Source organism: Aedes aegypti, chromosome 2 (genome assembly GCF_002204515.2).
Source record: "Aedes aegypti strain LVP_AGWG chromosome 2, AaegL5.0 Primary Assembly, whole genome shotgun sequence".
In the NCBI taxonomy this organism is placed as follows: domain Eukaryota; kingdom Metazoa; phylum Arthropoda; class Insecta; order Diptera; family Culicidae; genus Aedes; species Aedes aegypti.
The window spans coordinates 472,729,758-472,751,704 of record NC_035108.1 but is presented as its reverse complement, the minus strand read 5'-3'; the positions used below and the strand labels follow the sequence as shown (position 1 = coordinate 472,751,704).

General features: G+C 37.7%; 2 protein-coding genes across 2 annotated transcripts; one reads left to right on the top strand and one right to left on the bottom strand.

Moving 5' to 3' along the window:
• Window positions 1-51: 51 nt before the first annotated feature.
• Window positions 52-20,068, bottom strand: LOC110677250 (zinc finger protein 239). Its single transcript, XM_021848359.1, has 5 exons — window positions 19,870-20,068; window positions 19,672-19,809; window positions 517-2,261; window positions 341-459; window positions 52-279 (listed from the first exon to the last, which is right to left on the bottom strand). The coding sequence occupies exons 1-5, from the start codon at window positions 19,938-19,940 to the stop codon at window positions 130-132; spliced, it is 2,223 nt and encodes a 740-aa protein (XP_021704051.1). The 5' UTR covers window positions 19,941-20,068; the 3' UTR covers window positions 52-129.
• Window positions 20,069-20,318: 250 nt separating this feature from the next.
• Window positions 20,319-21,947, top strand: LOC5567343 (histidine protein methyltransferase 1 homolog). The gene is made up of 4 exons (XM_001651723.2): window positions 20,319-20,524; window positions 20,589-20,986; window positions 21,466-21,719; window positions 21,789-21,947. Exons 1-4 carry the CDS (start codon window positions 20,464-20,466, stop codon window positions 21,943-21,945), a joined length of 870 nt encoding a protein of 289 aa, XP_001651773.1. The 5' UTR covers window positions 20,319-20,463; the 3' UTR covers window positions 21,946-21,947.

Below are 21,947 nucleotides of genomic sequence, written 5' to 3'. Positions count from 1 at the left end.
ATTTTTGGAGGACTTTTTGGAACGTTTGCATGGACAAATCAAACATTTGAATAATGTTTAGAGGGTTAATTGCAATGTAATATATTGCATTTATACAATGTTCATTTTTCTAATCTATTATATTTCCCATCATCCAAAATCTTTCAACCTCGAATGCCGACACCTCGTCATGTCCGCCTTCAGTGCAAAGTCTCTCCTGCAAACAGGACACTGGTACGGTTTGATTTTCATGTGGAACGACTTCACATGCTGGCCGAGGCCACCGCTCCGTTTGAAAACCTAAAAGAAGATCACAGTTGAATGAATGATCGTTATTGGTAGAACATGATTACAGTCGAACCTTCGGGCATAACTTGCAACGGTACTGCCTTGTATCCACGTGCGTCAGCCGATGCTGGATGAGATTCATTTGCCCTCCAAACCGCTTGCCACACGTATCACAGACGAAGCTTTTGAGACCTGTTGGTTAGAGTAAGAATTTAAGTAAGCCAAAGCCTACAAGAAGACCATCCTAACCTGTGTGAATACTCTCGTGCACCTTCAAGCTATTGTACGATTTGAACTGTTTATTGCACGTGGAACATACGTAGAGTAACCGAGTGGCATCCCCCACCAATTCAGGCCCAGTTTCCTCAGACCTTTCTTCCGGGTCAGTCTTGCTCTCGATTCGACACTTCGCCAGCTGGAAGTGCTTCTTCAGATCGAACAGCTTATCGAAGATTTTCTGACAAATGCCGCATTTGTGGTTCCACTGTTCCACCGGCCGGTGGCTGGCCAAGTGTCGCTTCAGGTTCGAAGATCTCGAATAAGTCCGCTCGCACATCGTACAATCGTGGCGACGAGCTTTGCCGTTTTTGCGATTCGAGGTCGATTGCGCTTTGTTGGCCTGTGAGGACTCTGTTTTGCGGGATTCCTTTGCGAGGTCTGCCTTTCTTGATAACAGTTTTCTTCGTTGAAGCCGTTTCCAGCAAAACGTAAGATGAACCTGCTGTTGTATGCGAGTAGGGAATTTCCGTGAGCAGAATATGCATTTGAAATGGACAGTTTGTCGAATGTTGCAAGAGAAAGTACGATGCTTGACAAGTTTTAAATGGGATGAAAATTTTCGGTTGCATGATTGGCAAGAATGCTTTAGTATCGGTGGAAGCGGATGTTGCGATTGGTCGGGCGGTAGTTCCACGTGGATCACTCTAATTGTGGCCGAATCACCGAAGCTAATGGGCTCGTCTGGTTCCGGAGGATGAGGAAAGATCTCATCCTTATTGTCGTCTGCCTGTATGGGAAGCTTGGAGTAGCTATGTTCTTCCAAGGTGAACAATCCACACTGATAGTCTTGATAGTAGCCCGAATAGTCTTCGTAATCTTCGTAAGGCTCTGCAGTGTCCTCCGTCTTCAGATTGATGAGTTGCGGAGCGGATTGCTGATGGAATCCCGTGTTCGAAATTGAAGGCAACATTATCTCGTACGGCTGAACTTCCCTTATGGTGGCACTCGTAATGTCTACGATAGGGGGATACAAGTTCACAATTTCTAAGATTTCACAGTTCTTCGATTCACGAAACTGTTTCGATTGCTGGCCATCATAATTTTGATTATTGAACAAGAGAATTTTGTTCTTGTCATTCGTAACGTTGGGGTTCTTGATGATCAGCGTGTTTTCTGGAGGTTCCGCATGAACTTCTTTCGCCCTGGAACTTGGATCTACAGCTTCTTCCTTGATGTTCATCAACGGTTCTTGCTTGATTTTCAGTCTTGGGGGCTCTTCGGGAGCTTGAAATGTTTCCTGCTCTTGATTGTTCCTCCCATTGTACTTGAGTTCCAAATCACTTTGAGCTTTTACCACATTATCGTAGAACAACGAAAACCCATTGATCATCCTCAAACAGTGGCCGCATATTTTAGAAGGAAAGTAGCTTATTTCCAAGTTCATGAACGGAAGGCATTTCATAATGACCGCAAAATGTACGCGATAATCCACCAGCAATCCTTGGCACCATTTGCTGAATACAATGCCGCATAGTCTACAAGTTATGTCCAACAAGTTTGGATCTTCCCCTGCATATAGATCTTCGTGGTCTGTGTCTATCTGATCATTCGAATCCGAATGCTGTGGAACATCAGCCTGAAGGATCGTCGACTGTTCGAGGACACTTTTAACGCATTCCTTCGCCTCATCAGTCTTCGGCTGTTCAATGTAGGCAGCAATCGGAGTTTGGCATTTTATCCGAAGTGAAGGAACTGCTGTGCTGATGAGATTTTTCCTAAAAAAACGAAACGATTAACAAATTACAAAACATATATAGAAAAGCAACAGAGTGGGGTTAAAACCCACGACTAGATGGGCGCTTCAACCTACAAGCTGCGGAGCCCCTTGAGAGACCCCGAACTGAACTCGGTTATCCCAAAGCACATGCTATCATTATTTCGCAGTCTAAATCTCCGTCATCAAATTGAACAAATCAACTGGGACGTCAATCTCAGAACGACCATTATGTTCTTTGTTACAATTTTTTTTTGTATTAGTATCATTCCAAACATTACATTCATTATTTCTTATATCTAGGTTTTCTTAGTTATTAGACAACACTATCATCCTAATTTGGTAAAAAAAATCTAAGATTTTATTAACATTTTGTTAACAACATACTACATTTCATTTGCCGTAGCAGTTCAGATTTTTACAGGTGAGTTGATTTCACCTGCTTATAAGAGAAAAAAAGTTTTGAATATACTTAACCTAACTCAACCTAAACATATAACGCATTAATCGTGGCAATAGAAGATTGTAACGATTTTTGCCTGAAATTATTGATTATTTTATTTGACATTTGCTGCAATGTTTCAACATTGGATATTCTATGTAACTCATTGGTACCGTAATCCGGGGCAAATTGATCGCTGGGGTGAATTTGATCAGGTCGCTAGCAAATAGCATTTCCTTTCAAGGATGCTTTATACTTCGTTGCCATCACAGACATTCCATGTTTTCTAGTTTATAGATGTCTAATGATGATTTCAAACTATTTCATTTTTATTAAGGTCAGATTTGCATAGAAATATTCACAGTTTTTGAGGGTGTTAGCAATACTGTTGGATATATCGGTATTAAACAATCCGCTGGTGCTAAGCCTGCATGTAAACTTTGACAGATTCTAATGTTGTGTAAGCTTCAGTGTGATTTGCTGAACTTATTTTTGAAATCGTACGGCATTACAAGAATAGTTTTTTGCTCATAAAACCGTTTATTGTTGAATAACGTGCTTATTTAAAGGAAAATTGCATACATTTAGGTGTATTATGCAGATTTACAAAGTTTAATTTTGCAATAAAATGATGATATACACGAGTTGTAAGAATTTTGACAACATTTTCAAATTCAGGAGACCCAAATTTAGTAGATAGGGAATTTTACATTCTTAATTATGCTTTATTATATAGTGATCAATTTAGCCCCAATGTGTCATTTTTAATTTTTGATATTAAAACTAATTTTATGAAATGTTAAGTTATGTTTAATATAAAATCGATTACATAAGCCGGTAGAGATCAATGAAGTACTGATTTTAACGAAATAAATTTGACAATTTTTGAATTCCAAAGAAAAACATGACAAAAAGTTGTGAAAAAGAGATCAATTTGCCCCCGGATTACGGTACTATACCAGGGAGGAAGCCTCAGAATCATTTTCAAAATTTTATTTTGAATTCTCTGAAGAGCTTTCTTCCTGGTATTACAACAGCTAGTCCATATTGGTACAACATACAACAAGGCTGGCCTGAAAATTTGTTTGAATATCAAAAGCTTGTTCTTAAGACAAAGTTTTGATTTTCTATTAATAAGTGGATAGAGACATTTTACATATTTGTTACATTTGGCTTGAATGCCCTCAATGTGATTTTTGAAAGTTAAATTCTTATCTAGCATGAGCCCTAGATACTTAACTTCATCTGACCAATTTATTGGAACCCCTCTCATCGTGACAACATGTCTACTTGAAGGTTTCAAATAAAGAGCTTTTGGTTTATGTGGGAATATTAGGGGCAATGGGGGCAATATGAACATACGGGGCAATATGAGCCACCCCAGTTTTGACCTCAAAAACAGTGTTTTAATGTCTAGTGTCATTATGATCTGCTGAAGGATGCCTCAAATAGCCACCACAATAAAAACCGTAAAAATATTCGTTTGAACACTCAAGATATTTACAAAAATGTATAAATTTGTCCTTCGTCATGAAAAGCTTATAATTTTGGCAGTTTTTAATTAAGCCTATAAGACAATAATTGTTATATTTATAATTCTGGTAAATTTTACCAATCCATTGAAATTTCTGATCATAATGAACAGTTCGTGAGCGAAATTAGATTTGTTCGTAAACAAATTTATTGAAAAACAATATAATTTTCAAGATGAAGGGGCGGGTCAAAATTAGCCACCTAGATTTAAGCAAAACAAACGATGTTTGGGACATAAAAATGCATTGCCTAAATATACCAGATTATTTTTTACTGTATAGTCATCTTTATGCACCATTACAAGTGGAACACTTTGCTAGAAAATACGTTGAACCTAGTCTCGCAATTTAGTACTAGTATAACATGGTCTGTTAACTATGTATTATGTTTCGTTAAAAAATAAGCCGCTAAAATCAATAATTTCAAGCAAAGCTAATACAATTTCCTTTCCAATAATGTATTCTTCACCACTAACTCGAGAGGGATTCGCGATAAGGGCCTATCTGACAAATCAATAACAATGAGAAAATAACCAATGAAATTTTCATGTGCAATTTTTAATCCCAATTGGAGAAAATATACTCCAACTTTAACTATTTCACTTTAATACACATTTCATAAACCTAGTTTCAAAATCATCATCAATACCACACACATCTCCTTCAATATTCCTAGCTATTTCGTACTAAAAAAATATTATAAGGTTTCGCCTTAAACGCACTCAAGAATGCCACTATCGCCCAATGTTATGAGCCTGTAATCGATATTATTTTCAGTGTCGCCTATTATTTTGCGCCGTGTTTTCATTCTGGTTTCAATTAAGCCCGCCATGTACGCCTTGTTTATTTTTTGTTTGCAGTGTCGCCGTTTACTCTCGCCGTGTTTTGATTTCGATTTCAGATGCGCCCATCACTTTGATCAACAAAAACACAGGCGTAATCAATACAGTGTGTGGTTTTGCATGAGGTGAAGTTTCGTCTTCTACAAATATGCGTTTTTTGAATAGTTAAATTATCGGAAGGGGAAAAGTTCAAGTGCAGTGAATAGACAATCAAGTTACAATTTTACCGATATAGGGCCCTATTTTATAAGTCAAGTCGATCAAAAACGACTCGACTGCAGTCACTGTCGACCAAAAATTTCGGTCGACTTGGCTCTGTCACTCGAGTTCATCGACAATTGTCACTCTATGTGACTGGATTACTATGGGAGTCGACGGGTGACATCTGAAATATGCATGCTTACTTTGATCGACAATGACTACAGACGAGTCACGCGAATTCGCTCGATTTACAAAATAGACCCCATAGTTTCTTAAATTGTGTACATTTTGTCAGTTTCTAGAACTCTTCTTTATACTGTTTTAAATAAAAATCATTCGATTGAATGAGGTGGCTCATAGGGTGGCTCATAATGCCTCATATGGTTGGTAATCACGTAGAAAAACATGGTTTTCCAAAAAGTTCTTGAAATAATTTGCAAGTTGATGTTAACATCAATTATCGACGTAACATGGAAAATAACATTTTATAGTACAAGTCACTTGCATTTAAACCATAATTTTTGCTGTTATTCTATGCATTCCATGACGTTTTCCTTAGGCGGCCCATATTGCCCCGATTACCCCTATTAGTTGAGTTTTGGAAGCATTAGGAGAAATCTTCCATTTTCTATTACAATTTTTTTATTTATTACATACTGTCATTAAAGTCATGATCGAACTGCATGTGGTTGTTTCTTCCGAGCAACAGCATATGAGGTGGTACACACATTATGTCATGCTAAATTTTGACTTTTTCGACCCCCTCCCTCCCTTTTGTGACGTTTTTTGTATGAGTCCTTCGAATTTTTTTACGGCTTGTCACGCTTGGCTTGACCCCCTCGCCCCCTTGGAGCGTGACGTAATTTGTGCTCTTGCACTGAAGCAAAAATACTTAGGTTTTCCATAAATCAAGACTTATGAATCAGCCAAATTATGGTTTCATTGCACGCTTAAACATTTCGAAAATAGGATCATAAGTTTCATAAGTGAGAGCTTTGAATTCTTTAACAACAATTACTTGAAATAATTATCATAGCAATCGCTAGAAGAACAACTTCGCTTTCGATGTTGGCTACAAGTTAATCGTAAGCAGATCACATGTTATCAAAACATGTCAATTTATGAGCACGCCTGAAGTAAAAGGCGAATAATATTATCGATTGATAATTCGAATTAAGTTATTATCATTGCGTTTATTACCGAATTTCATTGATTGACTTATGAAATTCATTACTGAAATTCTTCACCAAAATCATAAGTAAAACTTAAAAATTTCAACAGTAATCGTTGTGGCGCCAAATCATAATTATTCCTTAAGAAATTATTAAGTTTTTTTGCCTCAGTGTGAGGATCACTTGAGACCTCCGTAAGAGGTCTATTATTGACCTCGCAAAGCGTCACCGAAGAACTAAGTCCGTAGGATTTATTTCCTTTATATTATAGCACATTTGAATTTTAAATATGAGTTGGATCGCAGGGTGAACTGCGGTACCCATAGAAACAGATTTTTAACTCCATTTTTAGAGTAAGTAATGAGCACTAGACCTTTTTGTAAAAACGTGTTCGCTTTCAATTGTAACAAATATTGGCGACGTTTCCTAGTGAAAATTGAAAATCGAAGCAAATTGCAAAGCCGAAACTTCGACAATGTCGCAAGCATCAGGAGAACCGGCCGCAACACGTGCTGAGCAACCGATCGGAGACATCCAAACGGCGATTTTCCAGATCACCCAGCTTCTGCAGCTCCAAATCAGCTGAATCCGGAGCAGACCCTGGAAACGCTTTCCTCGAACATCAGCGAGTTCGTTTTCGACCCAGAGAACGGCATCACGCTTGAGAAGTGGTTTGCTCGGTAGGGTTTCGTTCTACTTCGTCGTAAGCGCTATTATTCGTCGTATCAAACTTAAAATGTTCCACTACGGCGGATATTCCAATTGGGTCCTAAAATGTTCAATGAATTCTCGTTTTTATTCAATAATACGAAAGAGCATGTTCTTGCAACTACTTTAGCAAGTTTTCCCGCTCAAATAACGGCTATATCATTTTTAAACTTCAATTTTAAAAATGGTTCCAAATATCAACCTTGACACTTGTGATCTTGTTTGACATTCACTTTTTCGACAAAAATGCCATAGGGCATATAGTTTTAACACTGGGGTTGTTCCCAACCCACTGAAGAAAGCTCTAGTTCTTGAAGCCTGCCACCTTTGTTGTGGCGCTAGTGATTTTTAAGCTTTGTTCATGTCACGCTGCTTGCGGAAGCGTTAAATTTCGCCTGACAAATTTAATGAAATCAATGTTTTGGTTAACAAAAAATGCAATGCAAAGGACAACTATGCAAATTAATCTATATATTGCGCAATAATATACATACTGGCTCAGATGTTTTGAAGCAAAATGGAGCTAAATAAGTAATAACAATGCTCATATAAATATTTGAAGGTAGAGACTGTCATCATACTAGCCAAGGTGTTTTTTTTTCTATAAATGGACCAATGGACCGATGCACGAGTTCACTATTTGACGTTTGAGCGGTGCCGCGTTATTTACGTGACCATGGCAACTAGTGAATACGGCACCGCTCAAACGTCAAATTAGTGAATTCGTGCTTCGGTCCATGCACGAGCAGTGCTGTAGCGTGCGGTTGGCCAGGTTGGCACCCGCCAAGGGCGCCAGCCTAAAGGGGGCGCCAAAATGTGTGAATCACTCGGTAAAATTCTCAAAGGTGCATATTTATTTATTTATTTATTTATTGTCGTCAATCATGTTTGTAGACCGTTACATAGAATTTCTTATGTGCTAGTTTCACTAATACATTCAATTTTCCTACTTAAGATAATGCGCGGAAGTATTGTTTTAGCTTCGCTTTGGACCAAGTTAAGTCAATTAAATCATAATGTTTATTAAAAGTAGTCATCATTTGGTTCATTGGCCCAAATTTTGCATAACTAGTACGGTGATAGTTGATTGCAAATAGTTCTCGATGGCGTAAACGTCTTGATGGTACATAAAAGTTTAATTTAGATAATAATTCTGGTGAATCAACTTTATGAGAAACAATATCGTTTATAAATGAAATCATAGCATATTCGCGACGCTCTCTTAGTGTTTGAATATCAATCGACATACAGTGCTGTTCTGAATAATAGCAGCGCATGTCGATTTACATACAAAATGCTCAACTTTGACATGCTGTAGTTTTGTTCCCTTTCAAGCAATCGAGTTGAAATTTTCTCCACAGAACTACAAATATGATCAATTTTGTAAACACAAAATTTCAAAATTTTCTAAGCCCCTGCCGGAAAGTGAGATACTAGGTGAAATTGTTCGAAAAAATAGCAGTTTTAAAAATTTGAATTTCGGCTTGACATTATAGTTTTAAATTGTATATCACTTACCATTGGAACAATCTCCTCCTACTTATCAAACCAACACCTAAACCGAAAATGTTTAAAATATTTGTAGAAGAAAAATTTTAAAATGAAAAACTGCTATTTTTTCGAAAAATTTCACCTAGTGTCTCACTTTTCGGCAGGGACTCAGAAAAAACTGAAATTTTGTAGTTACAAAATTGATCATATTTGTAGTTCTGCAGAGAAAATTTCAGCTCGATTGCTTGAAAGGGAACAAAACTACAGCATGTCAAAGTTGAGCGTTTTGTATGAAAATCGACATGCGCTGCTATTATTCAGAACAGCACTGTACATCTAGCTTTGTAAGATGGTAATGGAAATTCAGTCCAACCTAATTTGCGAAGAGCATATAATAAAAATTGTTTTTGTACCGACTCTATCCTTTCTTCATGTACTGTTGAAAAAGGTGACCAAATTATGCTGCAATATTCAAGTACTGATCTAACATATGCAATGAACAATGTTTTTATTGTGTATGGATCATTGAAGTTATAAGCGAAGCGTTTAATGAAGCCTAACATATTATTGGCTTTATTTATCATAGTGTTATAGTGATCAATGAAAGTAAGTTTTGAATCTAAAATTATGCCTAAATCTCTGATTCTATTACATTTTTCAACATTCTGATTGCCTAAAGTTATTGTTAGGAATGTTTCTTTTTCTGTTAAAAGATATCAGGTTACATTTTTTTACATTCAGTTGTAGTAGACTTTTCTGACACCATGTGTGGAAAATTTGTACTTCATATTTAAAAGTATGTATGTCCTGTGCAGTTTTTATTTTCAGATAAAGTTTCATATCGTCAGCATATATTAATACTTTTAGTTTGTCAAGAATAAAAGACAGGTCGATCACGAACAGTATAAACAAGAGCGAACCTAAATGAGAGCCTTGTGGAACCCCTGAAGTGGCATGTATGGGAGTTGACCTATTTCCTTTGAATTTCACTATTAGCTCGCGAGTGCTTAAATATGATTCGATCCATTCCAGCAGTTTGGCTTCAATACCCATTTTCCGCAGTTTAAATATAAGCATGGGTATATCAACACGGTCAAATGCTTTACTAAAATCTGTGTACAAAGCTTCCACATGATTTCCATTTTCCATAGCACTCAACGAATAGTGCTTATTATTAGTAACAATTCAAAAAAAAAAAACAAATTGGACATTATAAAGAAACATATAAAACAGGTTTTGAAAGGCTTTAACAAAATATACAATAAGTATTTCAAAAGATATTGTTCATTCCTATATGTATTTTAAAAGTTTGAAGTTCAAATAAATACACATAAATTAAGTTTGTTAATGATAAGAAACAAAGATTTGCATCATTCAGATTTGTATGTATGCTAAAAGTTAGACTGTATGTTTCAATCACTCGTTTTTTTTAGTAAAATTACAAGAAATATTTTCACAGAATACTGAACATGAATCTAAGATTATCCTGAGTGGGATCCACGGAATTATGGGCAGATTTTCAACAGAAAATTGGGCAAGATTCTCACAGAATCAATTACAAGATTCTAAGCAGCGGGCTCTTGCTTTATCTTGATCGATCTTTCACATAACTCTAGGCGTCATTCTGATATAATGTTGCGTAATTTTTTTCATAACTCTAATCATTTTGTAAACTGCTCTATACCTAGACGAAAATTCTCACATCAGACATAATTCTAGAATTTGTAATATATTTTTAACTAGTGTTCCCAGCAAACTTCGTCTTGCCATCAAGTAGTCTGTTGAAAAACGCTATGGATCGTCCCATACAAAATGACAGTTCCGTGCACTCTCGTTTTTTCAACGTTCCCGGTGAATATCCTGGGATTTTTATACACACAAACTCGTTGGAACCCTTGACGAACAAAACGGAGAAAAAATCATTCAAATCCGTTGACCCGTTCGTAAACCATTTCGTGACATTCAAACACCATTTCTTTTTTATTTATATAGATAGATAACCGTAAACATGTTCTACACTAGCTGAAACTCGTTTGGTTTAAAAAAATGCGGTGGAAAAGTTGAATGTAACTATTTAGACTTCTTAATTAACATTATTGTTAATATTTGATCACCTTTCAAAAAGTTTGCATGATTGACAATTTCCATGTTTACCTTCTCTTCCACCGTAAAGGTTCTTGGAAAAAACTTTAGATTTTTTGTTAATATTTCCACTTTTCGATATCTCACTGTGAAGAAGACTTTCAATTTGAAAGGTAATAGCAATTTCTTGAAAGTAAATTGAAAACTCTTCGATATATTTCAAATATTTTTTATTGATTAACAAACAGCAGTTTTGCAATTAAGCTTTTAAATAATGTCTTGACTAAATCTTTCTATAAATATCCAAAGAATCTAAACCATCCTATCATATCTCAGAAAATATAACAATTTTTCCTTTACGATTACTATTATGAGGTTGGGCTTTGTTTAAGAATCATAATTTTGTAAAGGATTGCTATGGCTTTCGAGTTGTATTTCTGGCATAAGCTCTAAAATTCTTTCCAGTTATTCAGAGCGAAAAGTTTTAAAACTCTGCTTGAAAGCAAATGGTCCGACATGTAAAGGAGAATTTCTTTAGAAATTTTCGTTTCACCAAAATTTACAAATTTTGTTTGAAATATCTAGTAGAAACTGTACATTTGTTCTTAGCTATATAAACTCTATTTTTCTTCGGAATTTGTCAATGCATCTTTCAGATATTATTCAAAAGTACTCAGAAAATTTTCATTAAAAAATAAAAGAATATTCATTTTTTCTTGCAGGAGATTTAGTCAACAATTTAATATGTTCTGATCTCAAGGAAATAATATAACCTTTTATGACACTTTTGATGATTTTCATAAAAATTCTCGTAGAAATCGCTCAGAATTATTTTTTTATTCTGCTGAGCTTTGATTAAGGGGCGCTGAAATGGAGGTTCGCCAAGGGCGCCATGAAGTCACGCTACGGCTCTGTCAGTGCCGTAGCGTGCAGTTGGCCAGGTTGGCACCCGCCAAGGGCGCTAGCCATCAGGGGGCGCCAAAATGCGTGACGTTTCTGGGAAATTTTTTGGAGATACATATTTAATAAGTTTGTTTTTCTGTAGTCACAGTATCTAGAAAAAACAGTCATAGACATAAACAGCGATAGAGGGCTTATGAAGCTTCACAAGCAAAGTTATGTCGTTCTTCCTATGTAATTTATTAGCACTAAGTTGAATGCTTCGTCTCTAGACAATTCCTGAGAAACTGACTTATCAATTAAAAAACATTCAATAATTTAGAAAACAGTTTTCGATAGCAATGATAAATCAGCTTATCCTCAGTGCTTACTTAAAAAAATAACAATAAAATTCTAAACCGGTATTAAATTCCATTAACTGGTAGTTAAAACTGTACGATTCCATAAAACTGCCGAAAGGATTTTCAAATAACTCGGCACATTGTTTCCTCAAAAAATAAGTCAGAAATATCACCTATAACCAATATCATAAAAGAATACTAGGTAGGTTCCAGATATAATTTTAAGCAGAATTCTTTGGTGTGATTAATGGTGTTCTCACAGAACCTCAAGCCAGATTTACACAAAGTCTCATCGAAAAATTTGATTCAATCCTGCGCGCAATTATCACAGTATCCCGAAAAGGATTATCAGATAATTATATAACATTGAAAAAAAAGGGTAAAAGTGAAAAAAAAAGTGGAATAGAGTATTTTTTGAGTAGATTTGTTTCAAAACAATCCTCCGAACTGACTGATAAATGTTTGAATCTGTAACATCGATTTCATTGATTGACTCTTTTACTATATTTTAATGAAACTTCGTTTGGTCTCTTTAAGTATTTCCTGAAAATAAAATCTTTAACTATTTTTCATAAATTTATTGTGAAAACTTTAAACTCTTTCATACAAATTTATAATGCAAATTTGACATATTCTGGTATAATTTAAGGCAAAAGTATTCGACAACTTCTGGGTTATAAACAGAATTTATCGAGTATCGAGTAGTGGACTTACTTACTTTACTTTTGCTGGCTCTACGTCCTTCAAGACATGACCTGCGCCACAATGTTACGCCAACTAACTTGGTCCATAGCTGCTAACCTCCAATTCCTCGATTGCCCCACACTTCCAAGATCCTGCTCCACTTGGTCAAACCACCTAGCTCGTTGCGCTCCCCTTTGTCTTGTACCGGCCGGATTTGAGTTGAACACCATTTTTGCGGGATTGTTGTCCGGCATTCTCACAACGTGTCCCGCCCATCGTACCCTTCCAGCTTTGGCGACTTTCGTGATACTGGGTTCACCGTAGAGTTGCGCAAGCTCGTGGTTCATTCTTCTCCTCCATACGCCGTTCTCAAATACTCCGCCGAAGATCGTCCTAAGCACACGTCGTTCAAAAACTCCTAGCGCTTGCAGGTCCTCTTCGAGCATTGTCCACGTCTCATGCCCGTAGAGGAGTACCGGTCTTATTAGCGTCTTGTACATGGTACACTCAGTACGGAAGTGAAGTTTACCAGACCGCAAGGTCTTGTGGAGTCCATAGTAAGCACGACTTCCGGCAATGATACGTCTTCGAATTTCTCTGCTGCAGTTGTTATCCGACGTTATCAATGATCCGAGGTAGACAAATTCATCACGCGTTTGCCTATGCAAGCTCTATCGCGCTCGGTTCCTCCAGCCAGCAGATATTTCGTCTTCGACGTATTTACCTTCAATCCAACCCGATCTGCTTCACGTTTCAGCTTGGTATACTGTTCAGCAACCACCTGGAACGTTCTTCCGACAATGTCCACGTCGTCAGCGAAACAAATGAACTGGCTGGATTTATTGAAGATCGTGCCCCGCATGTTGAAGCCCGCCCGTTTCATAACACCTTCTAGCGCAATATTGAACAGGAGGCAGGAAAGACCATCGCTTTGTCGAAGTCCTTTGCGTGTTTCAAACGGGTCGGATTATGCACCCGATATCTTCACACAGCATCGTTGCCTTGATCAGTCCTGTCAGTTTCCCGGGAAAACCATTCTCGTCCATAATCTTCCATAGCTCTTCGCGGTCGATGGTATCATAGGCCGCTTTGAAATCGATGAATAGGTGGTGCGTAGGGACTTGATATTCGCGACACTTTTGGAGGATCTGCCGCAACATAAAGATTTGGTTCGTCGTCGATCGCCCGTCCACAAAACCGGCTTGATAACTTCCCACAAATCTGCTTGCCAGTGGTGATAGACGGCGGAAGATGATCTGGGAAAGCACTTTATTAGCTGCATTAAGAATGGTCATCGCCCGATAGTTCTCACATTCTAACTTGTCACCCTTTTTGTATATTGCGTATCCCTCCTTCCACTCCTCTGGTAGCTGTTCTGTATCCTAGATCCTGGCTATCAATCGGTGCAGACAAGTGGCCAACCTGTCCGGGCCCATTTTAATAAGTTCCGCTCCAATACCAACTTTTCCAGCTGCTTTGTTGTTCTTAAGCTGTTTGATAGCATCCTTAACTTCACCTATTGTGGGAGTTGGCACGTCTCTCTCATCCGCCGTACTGATGAAGCCATTCCTCCTGCTGTCTTGATCTTCCTCCTCTGCGCCGTTTAGGTATTCATCGTAGTACTGCTTCCACCTTTCAATCACCTCACGTTCGTCCGTCAAGATACCTCCATCCTTATCCCGGCACATTTCGGCTCGCGGCACAAAGCCTTTGCGGGATGCATTTAGTTTCTTGTAGAACTTTCGTGTTTCTTGAGAACGATACAGCTGCTCCATCTCTTCCAGGCGGCGCTTTTTATCCCGGAATAGATGGGTTTGCTGTCTTCGCTTCTGTTTGTATCGTTCCACGTTTTGACGGGTGCCTTGCTGCAGCATCATCGCCAGCGCTGCACTCTTCTCGTCCAAAACCGTCTGACACTCCTCGTCGAACCAACCGTTCCGTCCATTTGCTTCCACGAACCCAATGGCACCTTTCGCTGCGTTGTTTATGTCTGCTTTGAGACTACTCCAGCAGTCCTCAAGAGGGGCTTCGGTGAGCTCTCCCTCTTCCGGCAACGCTGCTTCAAGGCTTTGCGCGTAATCAGTTGCGACTTCGGGTAGCTTGAGTCGTTCCAGATTGTACCGCGGCGGGCGTCGGTACCGAATGTTGTTCACAACAGAGAGTCGTTGGCGCACTTTAACCGTCACTAGGTAGGGAAATTTGCGGAGTACAAAGATGGAACCTTAATCGAACACCAGCAAGTGGCCAATTTATCAAGTTTTCCCTAAGGCGAATATTTGGTTCTACAGATTTGTGTTGTTCAACATTTGAGGCTTGGCTTCGATTCATCTTTATCTTAATGGAAGAGTGATCAACATTAATCATGTTTTACGATTTGTGTAGGAATATGGTTTTTAAGCGTGTAAAAATCCAGATTCCAAACGGAGTGATTGTACAGAACATAGGGTGACCATTTCCTAAAAATTCAAAATCAGGACATTTTTGAGTTTTCAAAATTTATTGTAAGTTTCATATGAAATTCCAAACATTTCGAACAGTAACGATTTCAATGGTTTTTTTTTTCAAATTCGTATTGTTGTGGATTGGTTATGTAAAGAAATTAATCATCCTGTAGAGAAATTTGAATGATTTTTTTTTTGAACATCACTGTTTAAAGATAAATGTTTGAAATATTTAGAATAGGGTCCTAAAGCCCTGTCTCAATTTTATTATCAAACGCTTAAGTTTAGGCTAGAAACACATGTTTACTCAATTTTTAAATGATTTTCATTGGTTTAAGTACAAAAAACATTTTTTTTATGATTTTTGAGATTTTGTCACACCCTTTGGTTTAAACTCGAATTTTGGGTATATTATGTTTTCCGCGTCCCTTCCGAAATGTCAGATAGGAACAACCCCAGCGTTGAAACTATATGCCCTGTGGCATTTTTGTCGAAAAAGTGAATGTCAAACAAGATCACAAGTGTCAAGGTTGATATTTGGAACCATTTTTAAAATTGAAGTTAAAAAATGATATAGCCGTTATTTGAGCGGGAAAACTTGCTAAAGTAGTTGCAAGAACATGCTCTTCCGTATTATTGAATAAAAACGAGAATTCATTAAACATTTTAGGACCCAATTCGGGAAAAAATGTTGTAATTTTTATTTTTTAAACTGTATTCTGTTATCATTAACTCACACATTTTCCTTTTATTAAAGTAAAAATATACTAGTTTTATTGGTCGTAATTTCTGCTCTTAAAATTATTTAACGTACTTTTCGAAAGATCTCGTGGTACATCTAATTAACGGATATGAGAAGAAATTCAAATATAATCATTTTTTGTTAAGTGTTTTGGCTACGCAAGTATCTAATTCGAAAAACAGACGTCAAATGTTTACAGTAGTTTTCTCAAGGTTATTGTCTGAAGTCTGCCGAAATCCACAGTAGGAATCCTCCTTGCTAAATTGTCGCTTAAATTTCATCATGGATCCTACCAAGAAACAACCAACAGAAGCTCTTTAACAATATGCCAAGGGTCTCAAAATATCCATTTAGATATCGAAAGGATCCTGCAACAATCTCGCCAGCAATTTACCGATAATTTTCAACGAAATCTGCTTAGTGTCTGATCAAGAAAATTCTTAAGAACGTCAGAAAATAAACCAATTACATTTCATCTAATCTAGAAAATATGTTAAAAAATCCACTTGTAGTAGTTATGGTAAAAAGGTGTAAAAGGTAATATTGTATGGTTTTGTTGAGTATGTATAGTCATTTTCAAAGATTGATTGAAGATGTAATGGAATGCCACTGGAATTCCTCGAATCATGGTTTTACATACAATGTGCTAAGAATTTCCCAACTAACATTTAGTGCAAATGTAAACATTCTCTAGGCCCTCTTTATACGGCTTTATGCTGAGTAAATGCGCTGTACATACGAACGAGAGCTTCTATGCGATCCTTTTACCAACAAATCTGGCGAATCTACTCAGCTACTTTTAAGCTGTGGTGGCAGCTTTTATTCATACCGATCATTGCTCTATCTCGACAGTTATACGACAAGTAGCTGTGTAACATCTTCGGAAGGCGCTTTCTCAACCATTCCGCAATTTTTGAATAATTTTTATACAGCTTCGCTGTATTATCGATCAAATATTATTTTCAATCAGTTTCACAGCTTCCGGAATTCATATCATAAGTATCTGAATTTAATGATCCCAACGTTACCTGCCACCGCTTGGAATCGAACTTACGATCTCTACATCCACAAGTCTCGACGCTGTCATTGTTGCCACCACAGTCTATATCGAAAGGCAAAGAAAACACATCGTTTTGTTCTACATCGAAAACGGTTCACACAATATTTTATAATGATCGTAAAAGGTGTCATAGCCACGCTTACACCACTTCATCAGGCTGTAAAAGGGTGCGAAACGTCAAACGCAATGTTTACATCCAACAAGCTGAGTAGATGCGCCACAAGTTGTTGTTTTACAGCTTACTGCTGTATGCTCGCTGAATAACTGACGACAAAGCGCTTCTTAGTTATATATTAAGCAGCATAACAAATCATATTGTATAGAAGCAGCCGGATTAATGATGGCGAGATTTATTCCACATCATTAGGTTGCTATCTTTTACGGTGTTGAGTTACAGCTTAGTGAAAGCAACAAAAACGATAACTGACAAAATTTATTCAGCTAAATTATGTAGCTGCAAAACGTTTGCGTTACAGCTGTATTAACGCTAATCGTTCTATTTTTAGGAGCTTTCATTTTTTGCTGCGTTCGCTGCTTCAATTCAACAGCACAAAGCAAATAATCTTGGCTTATACAGCTAATGCTCGATAACTGGGTGCTATTTAACTGGGCTGCTTTTTAACTGGGTGCTCGCTAACTGGGCTGTAGCCCAGTTAAAAAACAGTTAAACGTCAAAAACTTTCACCATCCCGTAACTGACGAGGGGCGTGCAAATGCAAAATAAGGTTTCGGCATTATTTTTTTAATTGTAAATTTGTCTTTTTTCATTTAGATTTTGATTTTTTTTTCAATTCAATGTGCAATATGTCGAAATGAGAAATAAATCACAAATAGTTATTATTGCTTTGTTCTTAACTGGTTTATTGATATTTATACAAAATTCATGTGTGTACTTTAGAAAATTCATTTAAAAACCGTCCGAATCGATCTCTGAATCGTCGCATCCACCTGATTGAAAACGTACACTTCTGCCCGACGTAATGACCGCGTTCTTGAAACTTGCTGAACAATGATTCTCCTTTGATGCGTAAAGCATCCGACGTGACGATGATATTTTCTTCCCGCTGCTGGAGGACCCACACATAGAGTGCTTTCTCCACTAAAGGAAACGACTGTTCCTTCATGGTTTTCCTGTTTTCCACGCCATGTTCTCTATAGTGATCCAGTTTTTGTCGTAACTCTTTTCGGTGTTTTAGGAAGCGAGTCACCGAGGATGATTCTACGCCATATTTTCTGGCAAGCGACTCGTGCGATCCACCTCCTCTTTCGAAATCGTCGATAATTTTAACTTTTTCCACCAACGTGAGGGTTTTTTGTTTCCGTTTGCGGTTGGTGAACGGTGGGATGTCCATTGCAGGAACGAAAACTGTTTAATTCACCTCAAAATTTACAAGACGGTACGATTAAAGCCTGATTTGCTACTGAAAAGGAATCGCTAAAGAAATTTCTCGCCGATTACTGGCAGAAATTTTGTACAGCGACTCCCATTTGAACTGACAGTTCTTTTCAACTGCGTACTGCGATCAGAAAAAAGCGCATTCTTGATCGATTCCTTGCAGAAATTTCTCATGCATCAAGATAGGCCGAGAAATTACTTGTCAGCAGCGAATCAGGCTTAAAACGCGAATTCAATGACGGAATGACACGAACACGACGCGATTCCAAAACCGAATGACGCCAACCAAAACTTTGCATCTAAGTCCCCCTCGATTTTTATTTGAATGTGTGTGTGCGTTGGAATGGCAGTCCAGTTATCGAGCACTGCTCGCTAACTGGAAGGTTCTCTCAGCCCAGTTATCGAGCATAAGCTGTAGCGCTAAAATTGTTAGTTGGGGTTTTAGGAATTTATTAAGTTTTTGGGAGAAATCGAACAGATATCTTATGATTCTGAGAAGCATTTGTGTAGAATTTCTCCTAAAATTCATAAGCTATGTGAAGTGTAAGATGTGTGGCAGTCGTACATCCCCTGGTAAAATTTAGTAGTTTCTACTAATTCAGCATTCTTAAATATTCTATGATGATAGCAATAATACGAGCTTTCTCATTTGTTACTTACTTGAATTCCAAAAATATGGTATTCAAATGAGGGCATTCCTTGCATCAACATGTTAAATGACGATAAGAAACATTTTAATGTTCTCATGATTGCTACCGTTTTAAAGATCTCTTCCATTCTGATAGCGATATAATAAGAGTTTTTCTTTTAATTTGTATTATCTTTAACATTTCATGGATCAGCAAGTTCAAAAAGCAGGACAAAACTTGAAAAATGAAAAATAAATCAGGACACCTCAATAGAATCTCAAAATCAGGACATGCCCTGCTAAATCAGGACGGATGGTAACCCTAACAGAACAGGAGAACAGGAGCTAGCCAAAAAGGCTGAAAAAGCACCAACGACGATCCACTAAAACCAGCTAATGCACTGTACTTGAGCAATTATTGTTGAATTAAGCCTAATACGAATAAATATCCGCACAAATATAATATATTAAATAACTACTAAAAACAAGTTTTTGACAGAGTAAAAACTTTGTTCGAAATTCGAACTTACTTTGAACAATGTATCGTTTTATTCATACGGTTTCGAGTAAATGTTCAGAAACTTTACTTTGCTTAAATCGGGTTGAGCATGAGCAAGTACCTACTCGGTTTTATTCATACGACCTCATACGAGATGCAACTTTTTATTATCCCCTCAAACTATTATTTAAAGGTGCAATGTTTTGATTTCGTGTTTTCATGGATTTTGACCCAGTCCACTCAGGCTTACCTGTACACACAATCCTTGAAATCGGTCGGCTTGAAATGCCGACTGCACACGGCACTCCATTTAGTGGGAATCCAGTCGGGACCACGGCCAGTAAATTGAATCCACTTCTCGAGCAGTTCTGGCTTCTTCAGAGGGAACCTGGAATACGATTCGATCATTCACAGTCCGCTTTCACTGCCACTATTGTAGGATATTTACTTGTGATAGGAAACATCTTCGGCATGAGCGTATTTCAGATCACAATCGGGAATACAGCAAGACGCAGGCATTTCATAACAAATTGACTACTCAAATTTGTGTAAATTATAATTATATGTTAAAATTTGTATGAAGAACTTCGCGGATGGAAATAATTTTAGGATGAATCGTGATGGTAAACAAATAACAAACTTTGGCCGATGAGGCTTCGGTAATGTCAGACGGGCAGTCACTTTTAGGGCCCATTCACAAATTTCATAACGCTGAAAGGGGTGGGTGGGTGTCCTCGTGCTGTTACGGCTCATACAAAATTTGTAAAATATTCATACAAAAAGCATTACGAAGGGGTGGGTGGGTGTCGAAAATGGCCATATTTAGCGTTATGAAATTTGTGAACAAACCCTTATGGTTTATTTACAGTGGCACCGTGGATTCGTTCGGAAGTACATTGACAGCGGCACTATTTTGAAACTTCGCGCGTTATCTCTCCTATTTCGTAAACAATCACATCAGGTTTCATTATGATTAAATTTCAATTCGCACGTGGTTCGATTGCCCGCCTACTTATAAGAAACTATTAAACTAGTATACAGAATGTTCAAATTCTCTTTCAATCTACCGGATGAATCTGCAGAGACGAAGGAACCGGAGAAGCGTATAATCATTTGTGAAATATAATGGCACAAATATCTATTTAAAAACTTTCATTCAACTTTCAGCGACTGAAACGAAAACCGCCGAATATGAGTGTGAAGAGGTTCTACTCAGCGAAGATCTGCAGAAGGGCGTCACCATCAATCCCGACCACTTGCATGTCTTCCCGGCCACTGTAGACATCCTGGTGGAGTATCTGAATTGCGTATCCTTACCAAAAGAGGAACTCGGCCTGGACATCCTGTCCGCCGAGATGGACCATTCCGACTTGATACCGGGCCGGTACGAAGGAGGCCTTAAGGTGTGGGAGTGCACCTTTGATCTGGGCGAACTGATGGCCGAAAATGACGAATACAAGAAGTTGTTCGAAAAGGCGTCAGTTCTGGACTTGGGATGCGGTTCTGGGATTCTCGGGATCTTGGCTGTGAAATTGGGAGCATCGAAGGTGGTTTTCCAGGATTATGTGAGTCGCAATGTACTTCAAATTACCGTAATTCAGGGTGTAGTTGATCAGTGGGGAGAAGTTGGTCATACCCGTATCCACATGTATAAACTGTCTAAAGAGCTTTAATTCGATTTTAATTATCAAAATTTCTGCGATGTTGCATTATTTGTTAGCTACTAATGATTTTCTTAAATTTAAATTAACTGTTTGCATAGAAAAAATGTTCTTTCCGAGAAAAGGTTGCTATATTTAAAAAAAAGTTAAGAAATTTATCCTCTTCACCACGGAATCAAAACTTTTAGATGTACAAAATTGTTTCTGTTATTATGAAAACATTTTGGCAACTTCTCCGTAAGATAATTCGATAAACATCCAACCAGTATAAGTTTGGAAAATATTTGGATCCCACAAGATATAATAAAGAAATCCCTCAAAAGAGATCAACTTCACCCTATTTACCTACTTCATCATAATTTAATTATCTAATAAATTTTAAGAACCGAGAAGTCCTGGAGAAAGTAACCGTAAAAAACTACTCGTGCAACTGTCGTGGAACGGATGCGGAGTCTGGCGAGGAATCCTCTTCGTCGGATGCAGAGGTGCAATTCTTCTCCGGCGATTGGTCCAGCTTTGTCGACAAAGTTGAGGATCAGTATGATGTGATACTGACCTCGGAAACCATCTACAGCCCGTCGAACTATGCGAAACTGATCGATCTATTCAAAAAGAAGCTTAAGCCCAGTGGCGTTATGTAAGTGTGGGAAACTAAATGCATAATCACATTATTATTATATAATAAAAATCTGTTTTTCAATTCCAGTTTGCTAGCAGCGAAAACGTACTATTTTGGCGTGGGTGGCAATTTGAGACTGTTTGAAAAGGCGCTGGAAACAGATGGTTACTTTTCGTCGGAAACAATCTGGGAGTGTGAAAGTGGCGTCAAACGGGAGATATTGAAAATAAAGTCGAAACCGTAACA